The sequence below is a fragment of the Mercenaria mercenaria genome, chromosome 19 (genome assembly GCF_021730395.1).
Source record: "Mercenaria mercenaria strain notata chromosome 19, MADL_Memer_1, whole genome shotgun sequence".
NCBI classification, from domain to species: Eukaryota; Metazoa; Mollusca; class Bivalvia; order Venerida; family Veneridae; genus Mercenaria; species Mercenaria mercenaria.
The window spans coordinates 25,430,348-25,455,346 of record NC_069379.1 but is presented as its reverse complement, the minus strand read 5'-3'; the positions used below and the strand labels follow the sequence as shown (position 1 = coordinate 25,455,346).

The 24,999-nt window shown below is 35.1% G+C and overlaps 2 protein-coding genes and 1 long non-coding RNA gene across 3 annotated transcripts in view; 1 reads left to right on the top strand and 2 right to left on the bottom strand.

The window, feature by feature from the left end:
- LOC123541930 (C3 and PZP-like alpha-2-macroglobulin domain-containing protein 8) overlaps positions 1–3,812 on the bottom strand; it is a 28,155-nt gene extending 24,343 nt beyond the window's left edge. The window contains exons 1-3 of the mRNA XM_053531237.1: positions 3,713–3,812; positions 3,465–3,539; positions 817–886 (exon numbers count right to left, since the gene is read on the bottom strand). Coding sequence (XP_053387212.1) covers positions 817–886; positions 3,465–3,539; positions 3,713–3,812 — 245 coding nt within the window. The remainder of the gene's footprint in view (positions 1–816; positions 887–3,464; positions 3,540–3,712) is intronic.
- Positions 3,813–4,553: 741 nt separating this feature from the next.
- On the top strand, positions 4,554–5,955 carry LOC128551001 (putative uncharacterized protein FLJ46204). The gene is made up of 3 exons (XM_053531236.1): positions 4,554–4,817; positions 5,153–5,294; positions 5,822–5,955. The coding sequence occupies exons 1-3, from the start codon at positions 4,554–4,556 to the stop codon at positions 5,953–5,955; spliced, it is 540 nt and encodes a 179-aa protein (XP_053387211.1).
- A 4,236-nt stretch (positions 5,956–10,191) lies between these two features.
- On the bottom strand, positions 10,192–24,213 carry LOC128551262 (uncharacterized). Its single transcript, XR_008368748.1, has 3 exons — positions 24,124–24,213; positions 19,873–20,008; positions 10,192–10,277 (listed from the first exon to the last, which is right to left on the bottom strand). It is a non-coding gene; the product is annotated as an uncharacterized LOC128551262 (long non-coding RNA).
- Positions 24,214–24,999: the final 786 nt, after the last annotated feature.

The window sequence follows — 24,999 nt, the reverse complement described above, 5'->3', positions numbered from 1 at the left end:
AAAATATAAGCTTGAGCAAATAAGATATTGACCTCAATTAAAAAGAAGTCCGACCAACAAGAAAGAGGCCAATCTAGACAGATATTACTTTTGTCACTATGACCCAAATCACCGATTCTACGAAAATATTCTAAATTAATTCTCATCAAACAGCGTTTTCTTGCACGCCAGACAGGGATTTCTAGTATTTTCACCGGTGTTACATCCCGGGGTGAAAGATGACTCTCGTGCTTTAATGACATACTACGAACTACATATAGTAGCAGATTTATGTAGTAATCTATAGTTTATTTCATTAAACGAAATAAACGTCCAACACCTTGGTAGTTCCTCTTGTTCCTTTTAGTATATTTCTCGATTCAAAAAGCATAAGTTTAGTAAAACACATAACGTTACACTGCTAGCGAGAACACAAATCCGGAACTAAACATCGTTATTTGTCTTTGAAACGTCATGACGTCTTTCCTGTTTTTACGAACGTAGATTTCCCATGCTTTGTTTAAATACGCTGCCTTGGGAAAATAGTTCTAAAAAGAAAGTCGTTCGTTTGATTTTATTTTTACTATTTGAATTTGGTATGCAAGAAAAGATTCTATCACTGGCTGTAAATGAAGATGTGAATATCCGTCCCTCGGGTAACTGTTTACGCGGTTATTCGGCACAGCCTCGTTACCGCCTTAAATAGTTACCGTCGAGGCCGGTTATTCCCATCTGCACCTACAACCAGTGAAAGAATCCTAAATTCTACTAAGCGTCAATCTGTCAGATAGCCTATTATCATGTGACAACGTACAAAGTGAATAAAGGTTTATATACCCGACAGTAAAGTTTGTCCAGATCCAAGTCTCTGGGAAAGAATCCCTGGTGTGCTGCACCTGCTTTAAACCTTCAAGTTAAATGAAAACAAGAAATATCTTTAAAAAAGATGGTCGGCGAATTGTAATAAGGAAAGAAGTTTATAAAAATTTCATCTAACATTCATCTTTCATCTAACATTTTTCAAATTGCAAAACTAAACACCGCACTTTAACAATTTAAATGGTTCTCTTTTAATTTTTCACAAAGGTTTCGTAGGGTTGCAATTTTGTTTCGTTTATCCTTAGACGAACAATTACAGCAGTAGTTTGATGAAGATTCATCAAGCAGTTCATGAGAAGAGGTCATTAAAAGTGTTTATATTTTTAGCTAAATTTGTCTCTATTCCCATTTGTAACAAAACAGCAGGAGACCTTACGATATTGTTACTCACCAAGTTTGATAAAAATCCGTTACATTTTAGTGGTTAATGCGAAGAAAGGCATATCTACTTTTAGCTATAGTGGTCCCTAATAAGGCCCAAGTTCCTATATAAATAAATTTGGAAGAGGACCTTATAATGATGCTCCAGACCAAGTATGACAAAGATCCATCAAGCTGTTCATGAGACGCTGTCTAAAGGCATTTCTAGTTTTAGCTCTAGCAGCCCCTAAAAGGGGTCAAATGTCCCAACTGAACAAACTTGGCTGTGGGCCTAATAAAGATGCTACAAATTAAGTTTGATGAGAATACATGAGAAAAAATCGATTAAAGGATTTTTTATTTTTAGCTTTAGCGGCCCCTAAAATAGGCCAACTGATCCCGCTTTAACAAATGCATATTCGCTATTCATGAATCTTTGGACAATGACGTCACACCTATAAAAAAGTGAAGGTCAAGGGACACATACAACTGTAATTATTTCAATATTTCTATTTCATAAGCAAAGTTTGACCGTAGTCATATCACCTAGATAAACTGTATGCAGCGTACCTTCATTTCAATGTAATGAGATTCAGTCATTATATAGCATATACATAATAAAACAGATTTCAACTGAGTTCAATATTTGCATACCATACTAAAGAAAAATATTCATATATATTAAATCAGTTAAATAATTTATAACAAATATATCAAAGCAAACAACTACTCATTTTAATATGCAATCTGAATAAGTCACAAAAGCAAGAAACCTTTTCATATACAGACGACAATTGTAACATGGAAAATCTTTTAAAAAGCACTTCTCTATATAGAAGACTCTTATCACACCCTTATTCATGTGATACGCAGACCGTATTCAGCTCTTTCTTTAATTTGATATATGTTGGTATTTGAACAGGTTTTTATCATGTTTATTAAACTTACTTATCATTTTGAGATATATCAATATTCTTGCTAAATATACTGAGCGAAAGTTAGCTTTAAAACTGTGAACAGCGTCGTTTAGGATAAACGCTTTGTCTACATTTCACTCAGCGTAGCACAATCAGCAGAGTGAAACAAACTGACACTCTCGTCCAATCAGGCAAAGTGTTGCATAAATCTTTCATTCTGATAAATATATCTATAATGCGTTATCAAGAAGTTTGATTTGCAAACTAAAGTCACGTGGCATGGGTCGGTCAAGGTCACGAAATCGTTCTTATAACGGCATTCGCCGAAAAATGTATAGACGTGTAGTGTAATATACTGTAGGTCTGTAAGCATTTTAAAGTAAACTAGCTATCTAAGAACATAGTACATTGGACATATAGACACGTGTAGATATGAAGAGCTTTAGAAGCAAATGGGACATCCAGGTAATGAATATGTTAGACATAATTTTGTTTGTGGACCTTTAATACAAACAACAACCTATTACAAAATATACTAGATATATACTGAGGACAACAGCTTAATTGTCGCCTTTTTCAATGAAACATAAAAAAAACCATGGAAAAATAAATTTTGTCATGTTTTGGATATATCCACCAACTATAAAAACTCTCTTTCAATTTTTGTCATGTTTTGAATATGTCCACCAACTATAAAAACTCTCTTTTTCTTGCTGTAACGTAAAAATAACAGTAAGATAAAATATATTAGCATGGGGGTTATATATGAGAACATACGTATATCCAAAATATGACAAATAATCTACAAAATACCCTCAACAAACTAAAGCAACACATAGATATTTTGCCAATATCTTTTAAGTTTCTTAAACTCATTTAGAAAATTTATTAGTAACAAATGTCATAATACAGTAAATTCAAATAATGTACTAGCATAATTTTATTCATTCCACCATACAACTCTAAGGAAACTTTCCGATCACACTTGCCTGATTTTTGTTATTACGTCAATGACCTAATAAAAGATTGGCACCGCCCCTATAAAATGACTTTTTTTACAAATTCAATCCTTTCAGCTGTAAATCGTAGCAAAGTTTATTGCTGCCTGACTTTTTTTCTTGTGAATGTATTTGTCCGATTGAAAAAAATCACCGACAGTCAGGTAAAAAATGAACTTGTAAATACACCTTCAGATAACGTTAAAGTTACTGACAAAAACGCTTAAGATTTGTTAAATGTCCATAGCTAATATTGAATCTAACGGATCAACTTGTAGTAAACAGGCCTTAATTTGTGAGTATAAGGTTGTTATTTATTTTCATCTCCTACCAGTATTACTGCAGAGGCCACAAGTCTTTGCACAGTTTTGTGTTGCAAAAAGTATTTTGGCTTTCAGTTTCTTTTCTTTTTGTTGGTGGAGGAAGACCCCATGTACCCCTACGTGCATTATTCCATCACGGGCGGGCATCTGGATAGAACCACCGGCCTTCAATAAGCCAGCTAGATGGCTTCCTTCCATAAAGAATTCAACATTCTGAGTTCGAACCCACATCGATAAGGGGTAAATTGTTCTAAACCATCGACCTTAACCACTCGGCCACGGAGACCTCGGCTAGCAAAGTTGTAGACATAAATATTCTGTGTTTGAAATAGAATGTAAGCAACTTTTAACGCCATTTCTCTTCTCAATGCTCTATGAGACGATTTCATATAACAAAACAATTCGTATAATTTTTAAAGCTACAGCGAAGCTAGTAGTTCTGTAGTAAGACGCCGGACAGTCATGGAGAGTAAGATCCAATTATGACTACTAACAGTCTTTCGGAGAAGAGTCCCGTGTACGGATACTTTCAATTTGGCACACTGAAGAACAAGAGAAGGTTCTGGTTATTAAAACTCTTTTGTATCTTGCACAACACTCTGAAGGATTCCTCCAGACCAGTAGCCGGTGGTGTTTATAAATACACCTAAAAACACAACAAGTTATGAAATACTCAAGTTCTTGTGGAAATTCTACTTACTAGATAAAAAATATCCATATCCAGTTCCAGTACCACTAGTGCCAGTTCCAGTTCCAGTAAATGAACCTACAGAGGAACGTACAGTGGTACATACAGAAGAACCTAGAAAGTTAAATACAGTCAAACATACACAGATACATACAGAGAAACATACAGAGGTACATAGAGAAGAACTTAGAAAGGTTCAAGAGCTATTTACAGAGGAACTTACAGAGTTAAATACTGAAGAACCTAGAAATGTCATACATTGGAAACTACAGAGGTACACACTGGAGAACCCATAAAGTACACACACAGGAACATACAGAGGTACACACTGGAGAACCCACAAATGTACACACACAGGAGCATACAGGGGTACACACTGGAGAACTCATAAATGTTCACACACAGGAACATGGAGACACGCAGGAACATGGAGGTACACACTGGAGAACTCATAAATGTACACACACAGGAACGTACAGAGGTACACGCTGGAGAACCCATAAATGTACACACACAGGAACGTACAGAGGTACACACTGGAGAACGTATAAATATACACACACAGGAACATACAGAGGTACACACTGGAGAACGTATAAATATACACACACAGGAACATACAGAGGTACACACTGGAGAACCCATAAATGTACACACACAGGAACATACAGAGGTACATACAGCAACAATCAAAGGTATATACCAACGTACATATATAGGAACAAACAGAAGTACATAGAAAGGAACCTACATGCTTCATACAGAAAAAAAAGCCATCAAAGGTTCATACTGATGAACATACAGATGTACATATACAAAGGCGCATAAAGTGGAACAGGAAAAAGATACATACCGAGGAACTTACAGTAGTACATAAACATGTACATGCAGTGTTGATTAAATACAAATATCATGTTCACATGGAGGAATATACAAAGGTACATAAAGAGGAACATTTACAGGTATATACAGAAGAACCTTCAGAGCAACACATCTTGGTATATACAGAATAACATACAGAGAATCATACAGAGGACCATACAAAGGGATACAAAGGTACATAGAGAGGAACATTTACAGGTATATACAGAAGAACATTCAGAGAATCATATAGAGGAACATACAGTGCAGCATACAAAAGGATACAAAGGTACATAAAGAGGAACATTTAAAGGTATAAATTGAGGAACCTTCAAAGCAACATTCCTTGGTACATACTGAGTAACATACAGAGAATCATACAGAGGAACATGCAGTGGAACATACAAAGGGATACAAAGGTACATAATGAGGAACATTTACAGGTATATACAGAAGAACCTTCAGAGCAGCATACCTTGGTATATACAGAGTAACATATCTATTTATTTATCTATTTTGTTCGGTTTAACGTCACAACGACACATTTATAGGTCATATGGCGACTTTCTAGCTTTGATTGTGGAGGAAGACCCCAGGTGCCCCTCCATGCATTATTTCATTAAGAGCGTGCACCTGGGTAGAACCACCGACCTTCCGTAAGCCAGCTGGATGGCTTCCTCACAAAAATGTCATGAAGTGAGGGTCGAACCCACATCGATGAGGGGCAAGTAACATATAGAGAATCATACAAAGGAACATGCAGTGGAAAATAGAAAGGGACATACATTGAAGGTACATAAAGAGGACTATTTACAGGTATATACAGAGGAATCTTCAGAGCAGCATACCTTGGTACATACAGAGTAACATACAGAGAACCATACAGGGAACATACAGTAAAATATACATGCATAGAGGTAAATTTACAGATATACAGAGGTACATACTGAGGAGCATACAGACGAATATGAGGTAAATATAAAGGTACATGCAGAGGAATAGAGAAAGGTACATACAGAAGAACAACACATAGAGGTTCTTGCACAGGTACACGCATGGACATCAAAAAGTTGATATTACGATGCTGAAAACTCGAAACTACAAAACTATGAAGGTGAAAAGCCGAAAGTACGATGGTGGAAAGTCGAAAGGATGATGGTGAAATGTCAAACTCATGATAGTGAAAAGTCGAAACAACGAAATTACGATGGTGAAAACTGGAAAGTACGATACTTAAATTACTTCTATTTTTCACCATCGTTTTGTCGTTTGTTTTCATCGTCGTAATTTCGACTGTTCACCATGGTAATTCCGTAATTTCGACATTTCAACATCGTAATATAGTCCTTTCGTTGTTTCGAGCTCACAGTATTCAGCGATGGGATATCATAGATGCTGATAAAACAAATCGAAATAGGAACACTAACATGTTTGGGATTTAAAGGGTAAGGAATGCCTGAAAATAAGTTAATTCTGTATGAAAGCCATCCTCAAGCCTGAAAGAGTTTTAAAAATCGGACCACTATTGAAAAAAATTCAAAATTTAAGAAAATGGTTGATCTTTAGTGTGTTCATGACATCATTTACACACTGCTGAATTCTTTATTTAGCAAATAACTACATGTTTGTACATTAAATCATATCTTTCTTGTGTGTTAGATGTAAAACATGGTAATTTCTTTCATTATAACTGGCAAAAGTAGAGAAATTAATTTACAGAAATAAGTAAATACAGTTCAAATACATGTATGTATCTAGAAATTCAATTAATCCGCCAGCCGTGGAAACAAATTGGCCGTCATTTTGATAAATATTTAAAAGCTAATAACTATATCATTTTTAAGTCGATTTTGAAATTGTTTTCACTTCTTTATTTAAGAAATCCTAGCAGACGGAATTAACATAAGAACAACATTGCCTTTCCCTTTAAGTAAATTACATATTAAATTGTGTGCAGCCTTCAGATCTACAGGATGCCGTATAAAGTGACAAATCAAAAGATTTCCTATGGCCAGAAGTTACACAGACCAGAAATTGTTATTGGTGTATGTGCGACAACTCATCCTAATAAGAAACTTATGGGTGAATAGCATGCTTGTTTTTTTTATTATTATACCATTACGCTTTAATGTAGGAAATATTATTTCATTATAGTATTACGTGTTTTACAAGTAGATCTATAAAATATATATTTCTTAATTCTGTATGTATAACATAACTTTTACCTCAACTGCCCAATTTTCGCGATTGAAGAGTATTCAAACCTGCTTTTTTAAATATTATTAATGAATTGCTGCCTGGAAATTATGTATGCCAGCAAAATTGCAAAAACGGCATTCAATAAATGTGATAAGCTAATCGCATATAGGTCAAAATCACATGAAAACATGAAAACATGAAAACATATGTTGTTTTCCAATATTGAGGCCGCAGTTTTAACACACAGGGCATTCAATAGTACTGTATGATGAGAAACAAACGAAACAATATGTGTCCAAAGACGATATTATCCAAATAAACGCGAAAACGACCCTTTAAAAATGAAAAAACTACTTGTTTTAAATCAAAGGATCATATTTCATTTTGTGTTGCTTGTAAATATTGCTGTTTCCATCTAATGGACCTAATGTACCTAAATTGAATTGGATAAATTCTAAAAACTTTTGAATGACCCTTGGAATCATTGTAAATCTGTATCTTATGCAACTACCAAGATACTCTGCCGATTGTAACAAAATTTGTAAAACTGAACAAACATGAATATTTATGAATAATGTGATGTCAAATATTCTTTTTAATTATGATGCCGCATTCCTCTTCCTTCATTATAATATCATTACTCTTTTCTTTAATATGTGAAATGATATTACTCTTTTCAGTAATAAAGATGCAATTTTTCTTTTAAAAATTATTACGGTGTCATTATTAAGTTATTACGATGCCATTATCCTTTTCAGTTCTTACGATATCATTACTCTTTTCAGTTCTTACGATATCATTACTATTTTCAGTTCTTACGATATCATTACTCTTTTCAGTTCTTACGATATCATTACACTTTTCAGTAATTACATTGTCATTACTCATTTCTTTTCAAATACTACGATGCAACTACTCTTTTCAATAATTATGATATCGTTACTCTTTCCAGATTTTATTCGGCAATTACATTTTTTTTTCAAATTGCGATAGTTCAATTATCACGATACCATAATTATTTTCAATGATTACGATATCCTGTTCTGTTCTTTCAATGCCTTTACTCTATTCACTGACCACGATACCATTATCCTTTCCAGTTATAACGATATCATTTCTCTTTTCGGTAATTACGATGTCATTACTCTTTTTGGTTATTACGATGCCATTATCCTCTCCAGATATTACGATGTAAATACTCTTTTCAGTAAGTAAGATGTCATTACTCTTTTCAGTAATTACGATGTCATTACTCTTTTCAACATATCATTTGGCCTCCACCTCATATTCATGTGGAGAAGTTGGCATTTATTTGTGGAGATCAGATTACCTGGCTGGTTCAGATTCCAGAAACGCTGCTTGTGATTACATAAATAAAAGTATATTACGATGTAAATACTCTTTTCAGTAAGTAAGATGTCATTACTCTTTTCAGTAATTACGATGTCATCACTCTTTTCAGTAATTACGATGTCATTACTCTTTTCGGTTATTACGATGCCATTATCCTCTCCAGTTATTACGATGTAAATACTCTTCAGTAATTAAGATGTCATTACTCTTTTCAATTATTACGATGTCATTACTCTTTTTCAATATTACGATGCCAATTCTCTTTTCAATAACTACGACATCGTTACATTTTTCAGATATATAGCAATTACTCTTTTTGACAAATCATGAAAACATACTCTTATAAATCATTACAATACATGTACCATTAAACTTTACAAATATAACGACGCCATACCTATTTTCAACGATTATGATGTCAATACTCTTTTTAATTATTGACAAGCCGTTACTCTTTTTCATTTATTAGGATAAATTACTCTTTTCAATGATAACGATGCCCTTACTCTTTTCAGTTTTAACGATACCATTACCATTTTCAACTAGAATTGTCACAGGAGTGACGGATTATAATCCCACAATACGGCCTTGTAACAGAAGTATGGCAACCATAAGAAAGAAATGGCCACAAATTGAATATCGTTATACATTTTGACTGGTCGATATCTCCCTCTGGGTAGACAAATTGAGGTCCCATTATTATTTAGACTAGCGACAAGAGCTGCAATTTATATCAAAATCCGGCCATTAGTTTCAAAGAAAGTGCATGGACAAGCGTAACAAATTAGTCGTGGCCATGGTTATAATAATAACTATGTGAAAACCTTATGGTTTGTAGCCAGTGTCAAAGTCGAACTTGTTCTATATTTGACGATGTTACACATATGTTTCAAAATTATTTAAGTCTGTCAAAGCTTTCATGAGTCCGGATACCATGAGTTTGACGAATTTTAAGTTGGAAAGGGGCGGTGGTTTGTAGGCAGTCTAACTTGACCTGTATTTTATGATGTTACACCTGTGTACAAAAAATATTTCATGAGTTACTGTGATTTTGGCAAATTTTAAGCTAGAAAGGGGCCATAACTACGTCAAAAATACTAGTTTGTAGGCATGACCCGTATTTTATGATGTTACACCTGTGTACCAAAATTTATTCAAATCTGCTGAGCCTTTCTTGGGTTATGTTACAGTGAAACCATGAAAACCAACAGACCCACCGACCCACCGACAAGCTCAATCCCCCCCCCTCCCCCCTCCCCCTCAACACTTCGTTTGCGGGGGTATAATAACTACGATTTCATTACTCCTAACTATTGCTGCGATACCATTACCCTTTTCAATACTTACGACGTCATTACTCTTCAATTATTATGATACCATTACCCTTTTCAATACTTACGACGTCATTACTCTTCAATTATTATGATACCATTACCCTTTTCAATACTTACGACGTCATTACTCTTCAATTATTATGATACCATTACCCTTTTCATTATTACGACATAATTACTCTTTAATTAACACAACTCGACGTCATTCAAACATTCATCTCATCTCAAGGCCGTTTTCAAAGAAAAGACGTGCATTTTTAGCAGAAGAGTCATAATTAAAAGAACAAACATGTAGAACTTACGTACATTGCGGTACCTGACAACACGGGTTATTTGGATCCCGTACAAAAGTGCAGCTAGATGGTAATTGTTGATAGTTTGGGCATCTGTAATAAATTAATTAGTAAACAAATGTTACAATTACACTCAACAAAATTCCTAATCGGTCAGTTTATATTTTCTTGCATACCAGACGGGGATTTCCGGTATTTTTACCGGTGCTGGAAAAATCCATCTTACGGAATTATACAACAAAATCCAAAATCGGTCACTTCAATAAATTGAACTTGGGTTAATTTTCGCCAAGTGAGCGCGGATGGTAGGTAACCAACGACTGAAGGTTATTGTAAATGGAAATAAGGTTACAAACGGAAATAATCATCAAAGTAACAGCTACAAACAGATTATATCAAAATTCTTTTGAAATTGCAAAAATAATTACACACGTGTCGTAAATGTGTCTCGGCTAGCAACATTCCGACAGCTAGATCGCGTTGCTCTTGTGTCACTTTCACCATGATATGTCTTTTTCTAGTACTAATTTCGTCAGTTATGCCAAAAGTGTAAACGAGTGCGGGTGCAGTTTGGAGTACGGATGAGTACGAACGTAGTGTCAACCTTCCAAGCTGTTTATATAAATTCTTCGGGAAATTAGATAAACACATACCGACTGATACTTACCAAGATTATATATATGATTCCTAAAAACAAAGAATCGCACAGGTTACACGCGATTCTTTAATATTCACGGTTGTCTACAAAATCTGAATCGACGCCGGGTTCTAAAAGGGGAGTAAACAAGGGAAGAAACGAGTACGAAAATTGTTGGGGGCAGCGCATTTGGCGTTAGTTACTGATACAGCAAAACATTCTATGGTTTAGATTGCATCTTTTATGCTTCAAGAAGAGGTTTTTATGAAAGAAACAAGACGCAGATACCAGATGTCAATCTGCGCAGAAATACATATACGTCCCTAGAAAAGCATTACAAAAATAAAAATCGGGTATTAACAGCACATGAATGGCCTTGTTTGCACACGATTTTTCTCCCGTTAATTCATGGGCGGATCCAGTGAAAAATTTATTTTTTATGCAAGAATAGCTAATATCAACTTTTATGTAGGTATCTTTAAGGCGTCAGTGTTAGTTCTTCGTGCCATGAATATACTACCACTTTAGATTCCCTACAGTTTCGCAAGGTATTTGTGAAGAGTACAGCCAGTCTACCTATCGGTTTCTTTGTTATCTCTCTGACCCGTGACATTGTTGTAAATAAATGTACACTAATGTCTATTGCACAAATTAAACTCAGAGATACTGCTGCTTAATAATTGACACCCTATAAATGACTGTACTGCCCTCTTGCGACTCATCAAAACAATAAACTGACAGATAAAAGTTGAAAACACCATTTTGAACTGATTGCTATGCGTTGATGGTATGTATATTTGTATCTTTGGAAACTGAACATGATTTGTTTCTGTATGTTATGTGTTAGACTGATTACAGGTTAAATGATGGCAAAAAAAAATCGATTGATCACTGATTTTGTCCAGAAATTGTGCTTTGTCGGCTTCAAAAGTACATATATTCTTGCTAGAAGAATGATCTACATGTAAATTCCACCGTTTCAAGGATAAAGAAACAATACTAGTTTGGTAAAATAAAATAAAATCATTGCTAATTTCTCAAATCTGTTTATAACAATCAATGAAAGAAGATTCGGTGTGATTTTCTGACTGTATGCATGTTTGCTTCAGTACTAGCTGTACAGTGTTGGCGACTTTCGTAAAAAAAGACTGTATGCCTTTTTGCAACTGACTTATTTATAAGATATCAGCGTTTCCAATGCTCCTGTAGTATTTTTTTCATAATTATAACCCGCAAACGAAGTCTGAAGGAGGGTGATGTATAGAAGTCACCATGCGGTCTGTCTGTTCGGTCGGTTTGTATATGTGTCCTCGTGAATTTGGTCGTGCAATTTCTTGAATACTATTACACCTACCTCTCTTAAAATTTACACACAAACATAGGCAATATGTATAATGCCCATCTTCTTCTTAAATGTAAAACAATGTCTGTTTTCCGTATCCGTGCCATAACTTCTTTATGCATTAAGGGATTCTGAAATGATTTGGTACAAATGTTCATCATCATGAGACCATCATGAGAGGATGTGTCGCGCACAAGACTATATTTTCTAGAATTTCAACCTATTGAAACCGATATATCATCGCAAACTACAATTAATAAGCTGTGAAAATATGAACAGTAAATGGGTGATTTGTAGTAAAACGGCGATAGATTGAATCCACTTACCCTTTGTTGATCGCTTTTTTGATAGCGTCGCACAGTTAACAGCTGTATTTTAGTTTTGTCTTTGTATTTGCCAAAACACACGGAATTTAACACGAAACTTGCCTTATTTTACTGAAAATACATTCTGCAAATGAAATAAGCCCCCATTTTACAAGCAGAAGTGCAATAAGAGGAAAATATGAGGGTTTATTAGCACACGTGAGCAAGTAGTGCTGAAGGTGAGCTTTTGTGATCACCCTGTGTCATTTGTCGTCCGTCGCCCTCGTCCGTCGTCAACAAATTTACTGTTAACAATCTAGACTAGACGTCACAATTTTGGTCCAATCTTAATGAAACTTGGTCAGAATATTACCTTGAATAGAATTTTGGACGAGTTTGATATTGAATCATCTGGGCTGAACAACTAGGTCACCAGGTCAAATCAAAGGAAAAGCTTGTTAACAATTTAGATATCACAATTTTAGCCAAATATTTATGAAACTTGGTCAGAATATTACCCTCAATAAAATCTTGGACGACATTGATATTGGGTCAACTTGGTTCATAAACTAGGTCACCAGGTCAAATCAAAGGAAAAGCTTGTTAACACTCTAGAGGTCACAATTTTGACTCAATCTTAATGACACTTGGTCAGAATGCTATCCTCATTAAAATTTTGGGCGACTTTGATATTGGGTTATCTGGGATCAAACACTAAGTCACCAGTTCCAATCAAAGGAAAAGCTTGTTAACACTCTAGAGGCTACACTTATGACTGTATGTTCATGAAACTTAGTCAGATTCTTTATCTTGATAATTTTTAGGTCAGGTTTGTACCTGGATTATATTGGGTCAAAAACTAGGTCACCAGGTCAAAGCAAAGGAAAAACTTGTTAACACTCTATAGGCCACATTTGTGTCCATATCGTAATGAAACTTTTTTTTTCAGAATGTTAATCTTGATATTATTTAGATATCTGGAACCCATGATGGGATCTGGTCACTTTTCGAAAGGAACCGAGATATTATGCCCATACAAGTTGTGAGCAACTTTGATAAAAATCAAATACAACATGTGGTCTCTATCATGTTCTCAAGAAAATTGTGGACGGACAGACGACTGATGAATGGACGAAGGGCGATCACAAAAGCTCACACTGTCACTATGTGACAAGTGAGCTAAAAATAGTACAAGTGTGTTCACTACATATTGCCCTAAATGTGTGTGTGAAATATTAAGGTAGGTGCAATCACAGGTATCTTAGCTGCGCCTAGACATGTATTCGTCGTGTTGACTACCCACCCTGATTTGACCGTTATTTCCCATACATTTAACTTACCAAATAACACACAGCTTGCCGATGACATTAAAACAAAGACGTGGCAGAACTCGTGCCATTTCAGAGGATCATTTTGTTGGCAGACAGACAGACAGACGGGGGTCAACCTATAGTCCACTCCTGTCTCATCTCATCGACATTTTGAAGTCGACAGGTAACATTTCTTCGCGTGACTTCCATAAGGAATAGACAGACGGTTAATTTCTTGCATGACATAGTAGTATATACTTTCAGTTTCCCCCCCCCCCCCCCCTCCCCCCACCACCACACACACACACATTCGATTAGTACATGCATAGCACGAGAGTTTCGACATTTAATGACATTATATACATGACGACAGATCAATAGAGACAATTTGGTATGCATTTTGTTTAGTTTATTTACGCCTTTAAATGACATAAATCGCTGAATGTAGTCGCAAAATGGAATACAGTTTCAGTCGCAAATACATGTACGCGTTCAGATTAAAATTTAATATCAAAATTTGCATGTCAGCACACAGTGAATGTTTTTTTGCCGACTATATTAAAATTAGTTTCTTTCAAAAAACGTAACAGATATGCAACATCTTATTTACATATATATTTATGGAGTATGTATGCTTATATCAGAAAAACATCATGGATTGATTATTATATTACAAATCAATTTGACGTGTTATTCATCAGTTTCGTGACTTGGTCGAGTGAATTTTTATGCAATGAGTATGATCAGTCAACATTTTGTCAGTATTTTGTAAACATTTTCCTCTATTTTATCACCATAAACACATATTTATGTTAGACTTATTGTTAAACTTAAATACACATAAAATGTAAGCAAAATAATTAATTTCAAGACGATTTCTAACCTTAAGCGTGTCTGTTTATTGTTTAGATAAGTCGCAAGAGGAAGAGGGGGAGTACAGTCGTTTATAGGGTGTGATATATTATTCTTAAGTTATTAAGTATGATATATTTCGTGAATTTTAACACAAACATTTGATAATTTTTTAAGGTTGTTTATTTATTAAAGTACCCTTACATCTTAAAACGATGTTTCAGCAAATAACATTATATTTACACTACAGTATTTTTTTTATTGCTATGCCCCCGAGCAAGGTCAATGTCACACTTAGAAGTCAAACGTTAATAGGGTCTGCTTCGTGTCCGGTTCGTAACTCTGCCATTCATCATTAGATTTCGAAATTACTTGGCGTAAATGTTTATCATAATGGGACGACGTGTCAGGCGCAAGATTCAGATCCTTAGTCCCAAGGTCAAAGTTACACTTGGAAGTCAAATTTTAGCAGGGTCTGTTTTTGTGTCCGATCCCTAACTCTGCCATTCATGAAGGGATTTTGAAATATATTTGCATAAATGTTAGCCATAATCAGACAATGTTTCATGTACAAGACCCAGATTCCTAGCTCAAAGATCACAGTTAAAAAGTAAAAGGTTAATAGGATTTGTGTCATGTCCAGTTCATAACTCTGACATTCATCAAGGGAATTTGAAATTGCTTGTCATAAATATTCCCCATAACGAAAAATCGTATCATGCACAACATCCAGACGCCTAGATTTAAGGCCAGGGTCACATTTAGAGGATCAAAGTCTAACATGGTTTGTTTCTTGTCCGTTCTATAACTCTTCCATCAATGAAGAGATTTTAAAATTACTTTGCATAAACGTTCCCTATATTGTCATCTTAGCGCAAATAGTGAATACGTCCTTCATTTAGTTAATGAGTTATCCACTTTTTGCACTCACGTGACGAAACTGAGATGACGTGTCAGGCGCAAGATCCAGACACCTAGCTCCAAGGTCAAGGCCACACTTAGAAGTCAAAGGTTAACATTGTATATTTCTTGTCCGGTCAATAACTCTGCCATCCATCAAGGGATGTCAATTTCTTTTACTATGTAAGCAAGTCAATTTGACCAATGTTCCCTATACTATAAACGACGTCGACGTCAAAGATTTATTACACTAGCTAGTGTAAATTATCATTTTTAGGCTGGCGTTATTCGCCAGACTATTATAACAATATATCGAGTTTCCACAAAGTTTAACAGGTGCTGAGACTGACAACACAAAATATTATTTCATGCGCAATTCAAATAGTCCGTCACGTTTATCAGTTTTGCCATAGAGTTGTATAAAGATTGTTAAACTTACCTGTTTCAATGGAACTATTTGCTAAAACATGTTATAATAGTGTTTTATTTTTCTAACGGTAAATACTTGAAAGATAACATTAGAAAACATTACATAATGATGGTAAATTAATTCGCCTCTATGATGAAATGTCCGTATGAATGGAACTTTTTCGTAACTCAACACTGTTGACCGCTACGTTATAGATCATGCCCCCAGTCTGTAAGTAGCTAATTAAACAAACGCTGGTTCCGAGAATCAATCGTCGATATTAGTTAAACTGCGCGTTATTTGACGACCTGACACAGCATGGAAAATAAGAAATATGAAATATCAATTAAAGTGAACTTAAAGTGATATGAGTTATGTCAAGTCTTTCAGATTATTTGCAATACGGGACGTAGTCGCTGCGCGGAACTGCCACAGTAACGTGAGAAGAGACAAATGACCACATTATACCTTTCTAGGCTATTTTTTTTATACTAATTCGTTTTAAATATTCTGACGAATACTGAAAGATATAATGTAAAAAGTGCTTTGTCACCAATTTGCTTAAAGGGTGGGGGCGTATATGTAAGTGAGTTTTGTTTTAACACACGTTTTCAACTGTTTTCAGGTTATATTAAGATAGTGAACCCGTATTGGTAATGTGAAGCTACAGTCACACATACGGATATGTCCGTGCGTTGAGGTACGGTGCGGGTAGGATTAGTCTGTGGGTGTATAACTACGGAGCAGTACGTCTTAGTACGGTAAAGATGGTGAGAAACAGGAAACAAACAAAACAATACAGGACGCGAATAAGTACGGATAGGTGCGAGGTACTACGTTGAATTACGTTTTACTGCGCCTTGCAACTTGCCCAGTGCACGGACGGGTCTGCGGTAAACTACGTTGAACTATGCTTAAGTACGAGCAGCCTCGGATAACTACGTTCAGCTACGGCGAGGTACGTAACAGCACGGAAAACTACGTTTAAATACGTTTAACTACGGATGAATAAGATTTAGCCAAGTTGGACTAAAGTCACGCTCAAATGGCTACGGTTCGCTCAAACTTTTGTGCATGTTCAAAAGTTGGAGAAACTTGCAAGTTTGGAAAAAGTTTTGAATACGTTTTGACCATGTTTTTGTACGGATTAATAAGAATGACTACTGTGAGGTACGGATAGATACGGATTACTACGTTTCTGTCCGTAGATAGACGTAGCTATCCGCGCCGTATGTGTGACTGGGGTATTTAACAATTGCATTAACTTGATACATTCTGAAGTTAACATATTTTCGCACTGTGATTCATCTTTTAACGACTTTTACCGTGTCGTTGTTTTTTGTTGTTGTTGTTTTTTTATTTGTTAATTTTGTATAAATTATGTTGTTTTTTTTACAAGTGTTTTCTGACAATCATATAGCATCTTTACTTGATTCCAAATCACATCCAAAGGATGTTTATGTGCTACACAAAGTAGTCCCATTCATGAACAATGCGGATGAATTATCAATGATCAAGCAGTTCTTATTCAACCTCTATTCATGCATTGACACTGACCATTAAAATTATACAAGATCTGTCACTAATTAGGTATTCCAGCCCATGGTTACATCACTGACTTCTAGCTCGCAACTTAGATGAGTTCATGTAAGTTCAGGCAAAGTTCATCTTAGATATGAGGCACATTTATATTTCTTTCTCATACATATATACTTTTAGATCTGCATTTAAACAAAAAATAAATTTAGCAAAACCCGCAACCATCAGACATCTCAAGGCTTTGATTTTTCCTCCAGCTGAAACAGAGACAAATTTCAAAGTGATAGCCATTGCGCAAAACGATAGCAGAGAATTCATTTTACCATTATGTTTTTTAAATGAAACCTCAAAGTATTGCGTAACAATTACAAAACACAAAATAAATTGTCGATAACAATTTTTCTGCGGAGCCTCGAGTAAAAGGATAAAATCGGACAGAAATTAAGCTCCAACTCTTAAAAATCATGGCCTTGCTCTCTGCGCTCATAAAGACCCATAGAGCAGAAGTAAAACCTATCTACCTCCATTTCTTCCAAACTTTGTAAACTAAAGAATAAATGCAAAATCAAGATTTTTTACAAATGTAACTAAGTATTTTCAAAGATGTTTAAACATTCATCCTTCAGGTTAAATTCATTTTAAACAGCAAGAAATGGCTAATCAAATAAAACATTTCCGCTTTTGTACGACAGATCAATGATAACAAGTCTTGAAAAAGAAACAGTTTATCTTACTAGAAAAAAAATAAATATAATTAACAAAGTTTGGTCCTAGTGGGGCTTGAACTACGCCCTCCTGAAAAATTAGTTTAAGTAATCTCATGATAGGAATTGAACTCTTCAAAAAAAGAAGTACATTATTACGGGTACGTCAATTTTCCTAACCATCGTATTCGGGAAGGAACATTACTAGACAATAATCATTAACAGTCTGGTTTATAGCGGGGTTCGAGCCCAAAATTGTCCCCCTTACCGACAAGAAAATCGCCCCATCTAATCAGTGTTCATACATTCATGATGTGTGTGTGTGTATGTGAGTGTGTGTGGTTGGGATTGCATATCGAAATATAGATGTTGTGTTTGTTACCTTTATATTTTATCTGATATTATGTCCCTCAATGTTTACTATTGTTTTTTTAGAAACATAAATAAACGGTTATGGCTAGCCAGTTGACCAATAATAACGTGAAGCCAGGTTCACGGTCGAAAAAAACTAGGATTAACAGTAGATAAACTAGGGTTTTCGAACGTAAAACCATGTTCTTCTAATACTTACCCATATTTTCGAGCGAAAACACGCCCGTAGACCAAGGTTTCAACTAGGTTTTACAACTGAACTTTGAATTTCGGCCGTTATTCTAAGTTCACGAGCGTGAACCTATGTTTGCGGGAGTAAACCAGGGTTTACGAGTGTAAACCATAGTTAACGATCGTGAACATATTTTAACGATCAAGAACTTACGTTTACGACAGTGAACATGGGTTTACGACCGTAAACAAAGGTTCACGCTCGTGAACATAGGATAATGACCAAAAATCAAAGTTTTGTTCTAGAAACCAAGTCTTTCGAACGTAAACATAGGTTCACGTTCGTAAACTATGGTTCACGCTCGTAAACCCAAGTTCATGGTTCTCGGCAATCAAATTATCCAATAATTACATTCTTGGTCGAAAAACTGGGATTATCGAATACTAACATAAATTGTCGAGCGAACACACAGGATAATGGGCGTAAACTATAGTTTCCTCTTTTGAACCCATGTTTACGTCCGATAAACTATGTTTCTCGATTGAACTTTAACTTGGATGCACAAGTTAATCAAGATGGTTCATCACAACAATACCCTATGCTTGCCTTAGTTTGATATGGAAAACCAATGATATATATCTAAGATTTTGCAAACATTTTTCACGCACAGTTTTCATTCAGTGTTTTGTGGTAGCCAGTCTTTCTGTACTTTCAGTACTTTGATATTTAAAGGCTTCATTACACTCCCGCGACGTCAAACATGTGATAAAAATTCGTTATATATTAAAACTCACTTATAACGAACTCGGTTGTAAGGAAATCTCGATTATAAGTAACTAATTTTTCTGGCCCGATTTCTCTGCTATATATTTGATATAAAAACACACGGATAATGAACTTGGATATACCGAATTCGTTATATAATGTATTTTGTATTTTGATATCAAATTTAACTATACATAACTACCTCCAAACCAGCAACTTTTTTTTATAACCCTAGACTACTGAATACTGTGCCTACACCTACGGCCCATAAATACGCACAATATCATACCAAATAGAAACCTCTACACAAATATAGATATAACTACGGACATGGTAACATGCGTGTGTTTGGACAATTGCTGAATATATTATACAACTTACACAGATCTACATTTGTAATATCCTGTGACGGCGTCTGTACATGTACACTCGTATTTACAACCGTCCCTCCACTTTTCGTCTTGTTTATACATGTTGCCCTTGTAAAAACACAGCGCATATGAAGCTAAAATCAGGTCTACAACAGAAAGATAAATTGTTCAGAACTGCTTTCGCATAGTCACATTCCTGTGAAGTGTGTATTGATTACATGCTCTTTCTTTTACAGGTCATATATTTGTATCTTAAAAACAGATGAAACAGTTTTCCAAATAAATGTTATGTGTACTTGCGTGGTTAGAAAAACCTTAGAAATAACCTCTGACGTTAAAATTATTCTTTCCTAACTGAGGCGACTTTCTGGCTGAACGCGTTCTGCGGATCACACATTAGGCTACTAAACCCGAGGATGGAAAAGTGTAGTTGTTGAAACAGGCCAAGCATGTCATTTGCCAAAAAGGTTAACATACATCGTTACCTTCGAATGCATGTTTAATATGTGAAAACAAACCCCATTGCGACCCTCTCATTGTGCGCAAAAAAATTCACGCATCGATCCCGGATGTCACACTCTCGAGATTTAGGATAGATACTACTAAATTATAGCCATGAATTACATGATCAATGACCACCAAGTTTGCTGTGTTCGATGACGTAGACTGTTAGCGCATCAAATCACTACATTATTATGTTAAACAGGGGAAAAAAACGAATATATGTCAAGAAGGAAGAATGGTTTTGTCTTTGCGTCCAGTCCTGGGGTACCACACACTGATGAACAATATTTATATAGATTTGCCCTAGAAGGAACTTTTGCTATGCTTTAACTTGTAAAACAGTAGATTCAACAAACCATTCTAGTATATTCAGCAATATTCAAACCTTTAACAAAAGTTAAAGAAAGTAATTATCAGAAATAAAACTTAACAAGAATTCTAACGTGACCTTTATAACAAAGAAGGCCATTTTACAACAATTCACTGTTCAGACGTCATAGAGTAAAACTGTATGGCGGCGCGTAGGAAAAGAGACCAACAAAAACTGGCAAATTTTTAATGGACGTCGGCAAGGATATGCTTAAAAATCCTTGGTAACGTGTTAGAATCGAAATAATATATCTCATTTAGTGATTTTCTCTTGGATAAAATAAATGTTTGTCGTTCCGATGCGTATTATTATAGGGGATGAAAATCCCCAAGACGGTAACGTCCGTATATAGATATTCCTCTTTGCTATTTGCATATACTGAGGCAATTTTTTCGATGTTTTCCGGTTCCGGTTTATGTAAAATCCGCTGACTGGTTGTCTTTATGAACATCCGAGCACCCCGAATCAGTCATAGAAACTCGTAAACCGCGCTAACATGATTATTTTACTTCTTTTTCGTAATGAAAATTGTACATGCAACTGAAAAACACTTTTAAAACAGTAAGGAAGTGTAAAGACCGTCAAGTTTCTGCGTGGAGTGCAAACAAACAAAACAAAATTCTAAAAGCTAGTGCGAGAACGCTGAATGACGTCACCGGCATGGCTTCCGTAAATTTTGCAAAGTATGATATTCGCTGTAAGAGGTATGATGACACTAAGTATAAGTTAGATAATACATAAAAGTGTGTTACCGGCTGGTATCATCATGCGCGGGGGAATCTCAGGGAACGTAATTTGGGTAGCAAACGAGCCTCGTAGAGGCGAGTTTGCTATCAAATTACGTTCCCTGAGATTCTCCCAAGCATGATGATACTCGCCGGTAACACACGCGTATGTATTGTCTAACTGATTTATTGCATGATTAAAAACAGTAAACTGAACACATTTTTTAAATATCTTAAATTTAAAATATTTAAAAATATTTCCCCTCTTGAGCCTCCCTTTGAAACATTTCATGGTAAACCCCCAACTACCATATAAAAGCCAGTAGATGGCGCTGTGCAGGTTTTTATATAAATTATGCATGCTTCACATCAGATCCCTTTTTCAAGATTTTAAATAAACTACTGAAAATAAAGTTATAAAGTGCATAAATACTCATTGAAACATTCTTTATCAATTGGTGTAATTGTTTTTCAAAACAAAAAGTTGTGAAATAGAGTTTCAAAAATAATTTAAACTAACTGCTAAAATTTTGAATTTGCCGGGGGGGGGGGGGGGCGTTAACGAGGTCATGAACCCTGGAGAAATAGGGAATGTAAACAAACCCCACGTGGCTAATTTTATCAACAAACGTTTCAAGTATCGATGAAATTAACATCTAGAGCATATTGTAAAGCTTTGCCAGAAACGTAATTTGAATTTTTAAACTGAATAGAATATCATAATCATTTTTGCAGTTATATTTTATGTTATTTAAAAATTCAAGTTTTAAATCAAGACGTAGAGAACTACAGAAATACAGTAATAAATTATTTCAAATAGCTTATCATTTTCAATACCTTAATACCTTATCACAGCAACACTTGCTAATTTGTGTGTATTGTTCTACATCCCAGACAGAGAAAACTGTGAGCGATACCTGTGTGCAACGGAATTTAGAGCACGGCTAACCGTGGCGATACCAGAATTTAGAAAACACAAAACTTCAAAGGAAAATGCCGCAGTCATGCAATAAATGTAAACTACAGTTTAGAGCAAAGTTTCACTTTCTTGAGCGTTGAATATTTCTTTCTAAGCGGATATATAAAAGATAAATCCCCAATGCTAGGCGGTGCCTTAATTCATATTATTACTCGGGCAGCGCCCTTCCTTTGCATCTGAACTCCAAACAATGATTTATTCCACGACAAATCAATGGAATAGATATAACATTATTCATCTATCTTGGTTTCTTTTTCAGCGCGCCGCTATACCGTTTGACGATATGACATAATAATTATGACGTCAGAACAGTGAATTGTTGTAAATTCTAACACGATCCGCTGCAAACAGTGAATAATCAATCAACAATTCACTGTTATGACGTCACAATTCTTACGTCAGAGCGTCAAACGGCATAGCGGCGCGCTGGAAAATAAACCGATTGAAAACGGGCAAATATTTAATGAATGCCGTCAGGGGTGTACTTTAAAGTCCTTGGTAACGTGTTAGAATCGAAATAATATATCTCATTTAGTGATTTGCTCTTGAATAAAATCATTGTCGTTCAGATGCGTATTACTATATCACTCGGGCTGCGCCCTCGTGATATAATTCCATCGCATCTGAACTCCAAACAATGATTTATTCAGCGACAAATCACTAAATGAGATACATTATTTCTTAAATAACCCATAACTTTCAGCCTTCTTTGTTTAATAGGAAAATGAATCAAGTCGTGTTAGAATGTTTCCTAAATTAAATGTATTTTATGTTCAGAACAGAAAATGTGTCAGCCATATTTTAAACAAAAGGAAACGACCTGAGCAGATACAGTGACAACCTGTCTTGCCAGTTCTCATTCGTTTACAGTCAAACTCGTATTCACATGGGGTATCTTCCTTCGTATTTCAGAACATGCATGACAGTATTTGTACGCAATAGCTAATATTAGGATTACGTCCCCTTATGTCTATTTCAAGTAGCAATGACAAACTTTAATGTTTGTACCTTGTATCTGATTTACAGAATAGAAAATTAATGTTTATACTGGGTGGCCAACCGACGTGACATTTTATTATCATACAAACGCGGAATTTGCTAGATTTGGGTAACATTTGTGCCTTTAATTTATTTTTACTGACTTTTATAATATAAAAAGCGTCGAAGACAAGAAAATGAGTGCTTTCTTCGACACAAAGCATCTGTCAGACATTCCCAATCATGACTTTTCTAAATGTTTTCAACGGACAAAACATAAAGGTAATGTACACACTGGGATTTGGGTGAAGGGTTAAGAGAAGGCACTGAGAATTCGTGGCTGAGGTTTTGTGCCGAGGAAGCTTTTTTCTTATAAAAATCCGTCAAGTTATAGAAAATATTTGCAACAATGTAACTTGAAATGAGTTTTATTTTTCGCAAGTGTACGATACCGAAAATCATGTGGGTTTGTCATAGTCGCACCTTAGCCTGCTGGCGGCAATTGATCCTGCCTTTGCAAGCAGTGCAGATCAAGATCAGCCTGCACATCTATGCAGTCAGATCATGGTCTGCACTGTTCTCCATTCAGTCAGTATCTTTTTGGTAAGCACCCCTTTTAACAGTAAATGGTACTGTCCTAATTGAAAGATGGACAAGTACATTATAAAATGTAGCAGGGTAAGGGTTAAATAACTGAGAACTTACGGATATTGTTACAGTTTAGTTGCCGTTTGTAGTTAGGGTGTGCCCAACCAAAATGATCAACATCTGTCAAAACCTGTATACCAGGTGTCTGAAACGAAATTCCTATACAGCATGTAATCACTAAAATTGATATGAAACCGTCATAATAAGGTGATATATAATGAAACCGTCATATTAAGGTGGTATATAATGAAAACGTCATATTAAGGTGGTATATAATGAAAACGTCATAATTAAGGTGATATATAATGAAAACGTCATATTAAGGTGGTATATAATGAAAACGTCATATTAAGGTGTTATATAATGAAAACGTCATAAAAAAATATTAAGGTGATATATAATGAAAACGTCATATTAAGGTGGTATATAATGAAAACGTCATATTAAGGTGGTATATAATGAAAACGTCATATTAAGGTGATATATAATGAAAACGTCATATTAAGGTGGTATATAATGAAAACGTCATATTAAGATGGTATATGATAAAAACGTCATATCAAGATGGTATATAATGAAAACGTAATATTAAGGCGGTATACAATGAAAACGTCACATTAAGGTAGTATATATAATTAAAACAACATATTTAGGTAGTATATAATGAAAACGTCATATAACGGTGGTATATAATGAAAACGTCATATTAAGATGGTATATGATGAAAACGTCATATCAAGATGGTATATAATGAAAACGTAATATTAAGACGGTTTACAATGAAAACGTCACATTAAGGTAGTATATATAATTAAAACAACATATTTAGGTAGTATATAATGAAAACGTCATATTAAGGTGGTATATAATAAAAACGTTATATTAAGGTGGTATATGATAAAAACGTTATATTCAGGTGGTATATAATGAAAA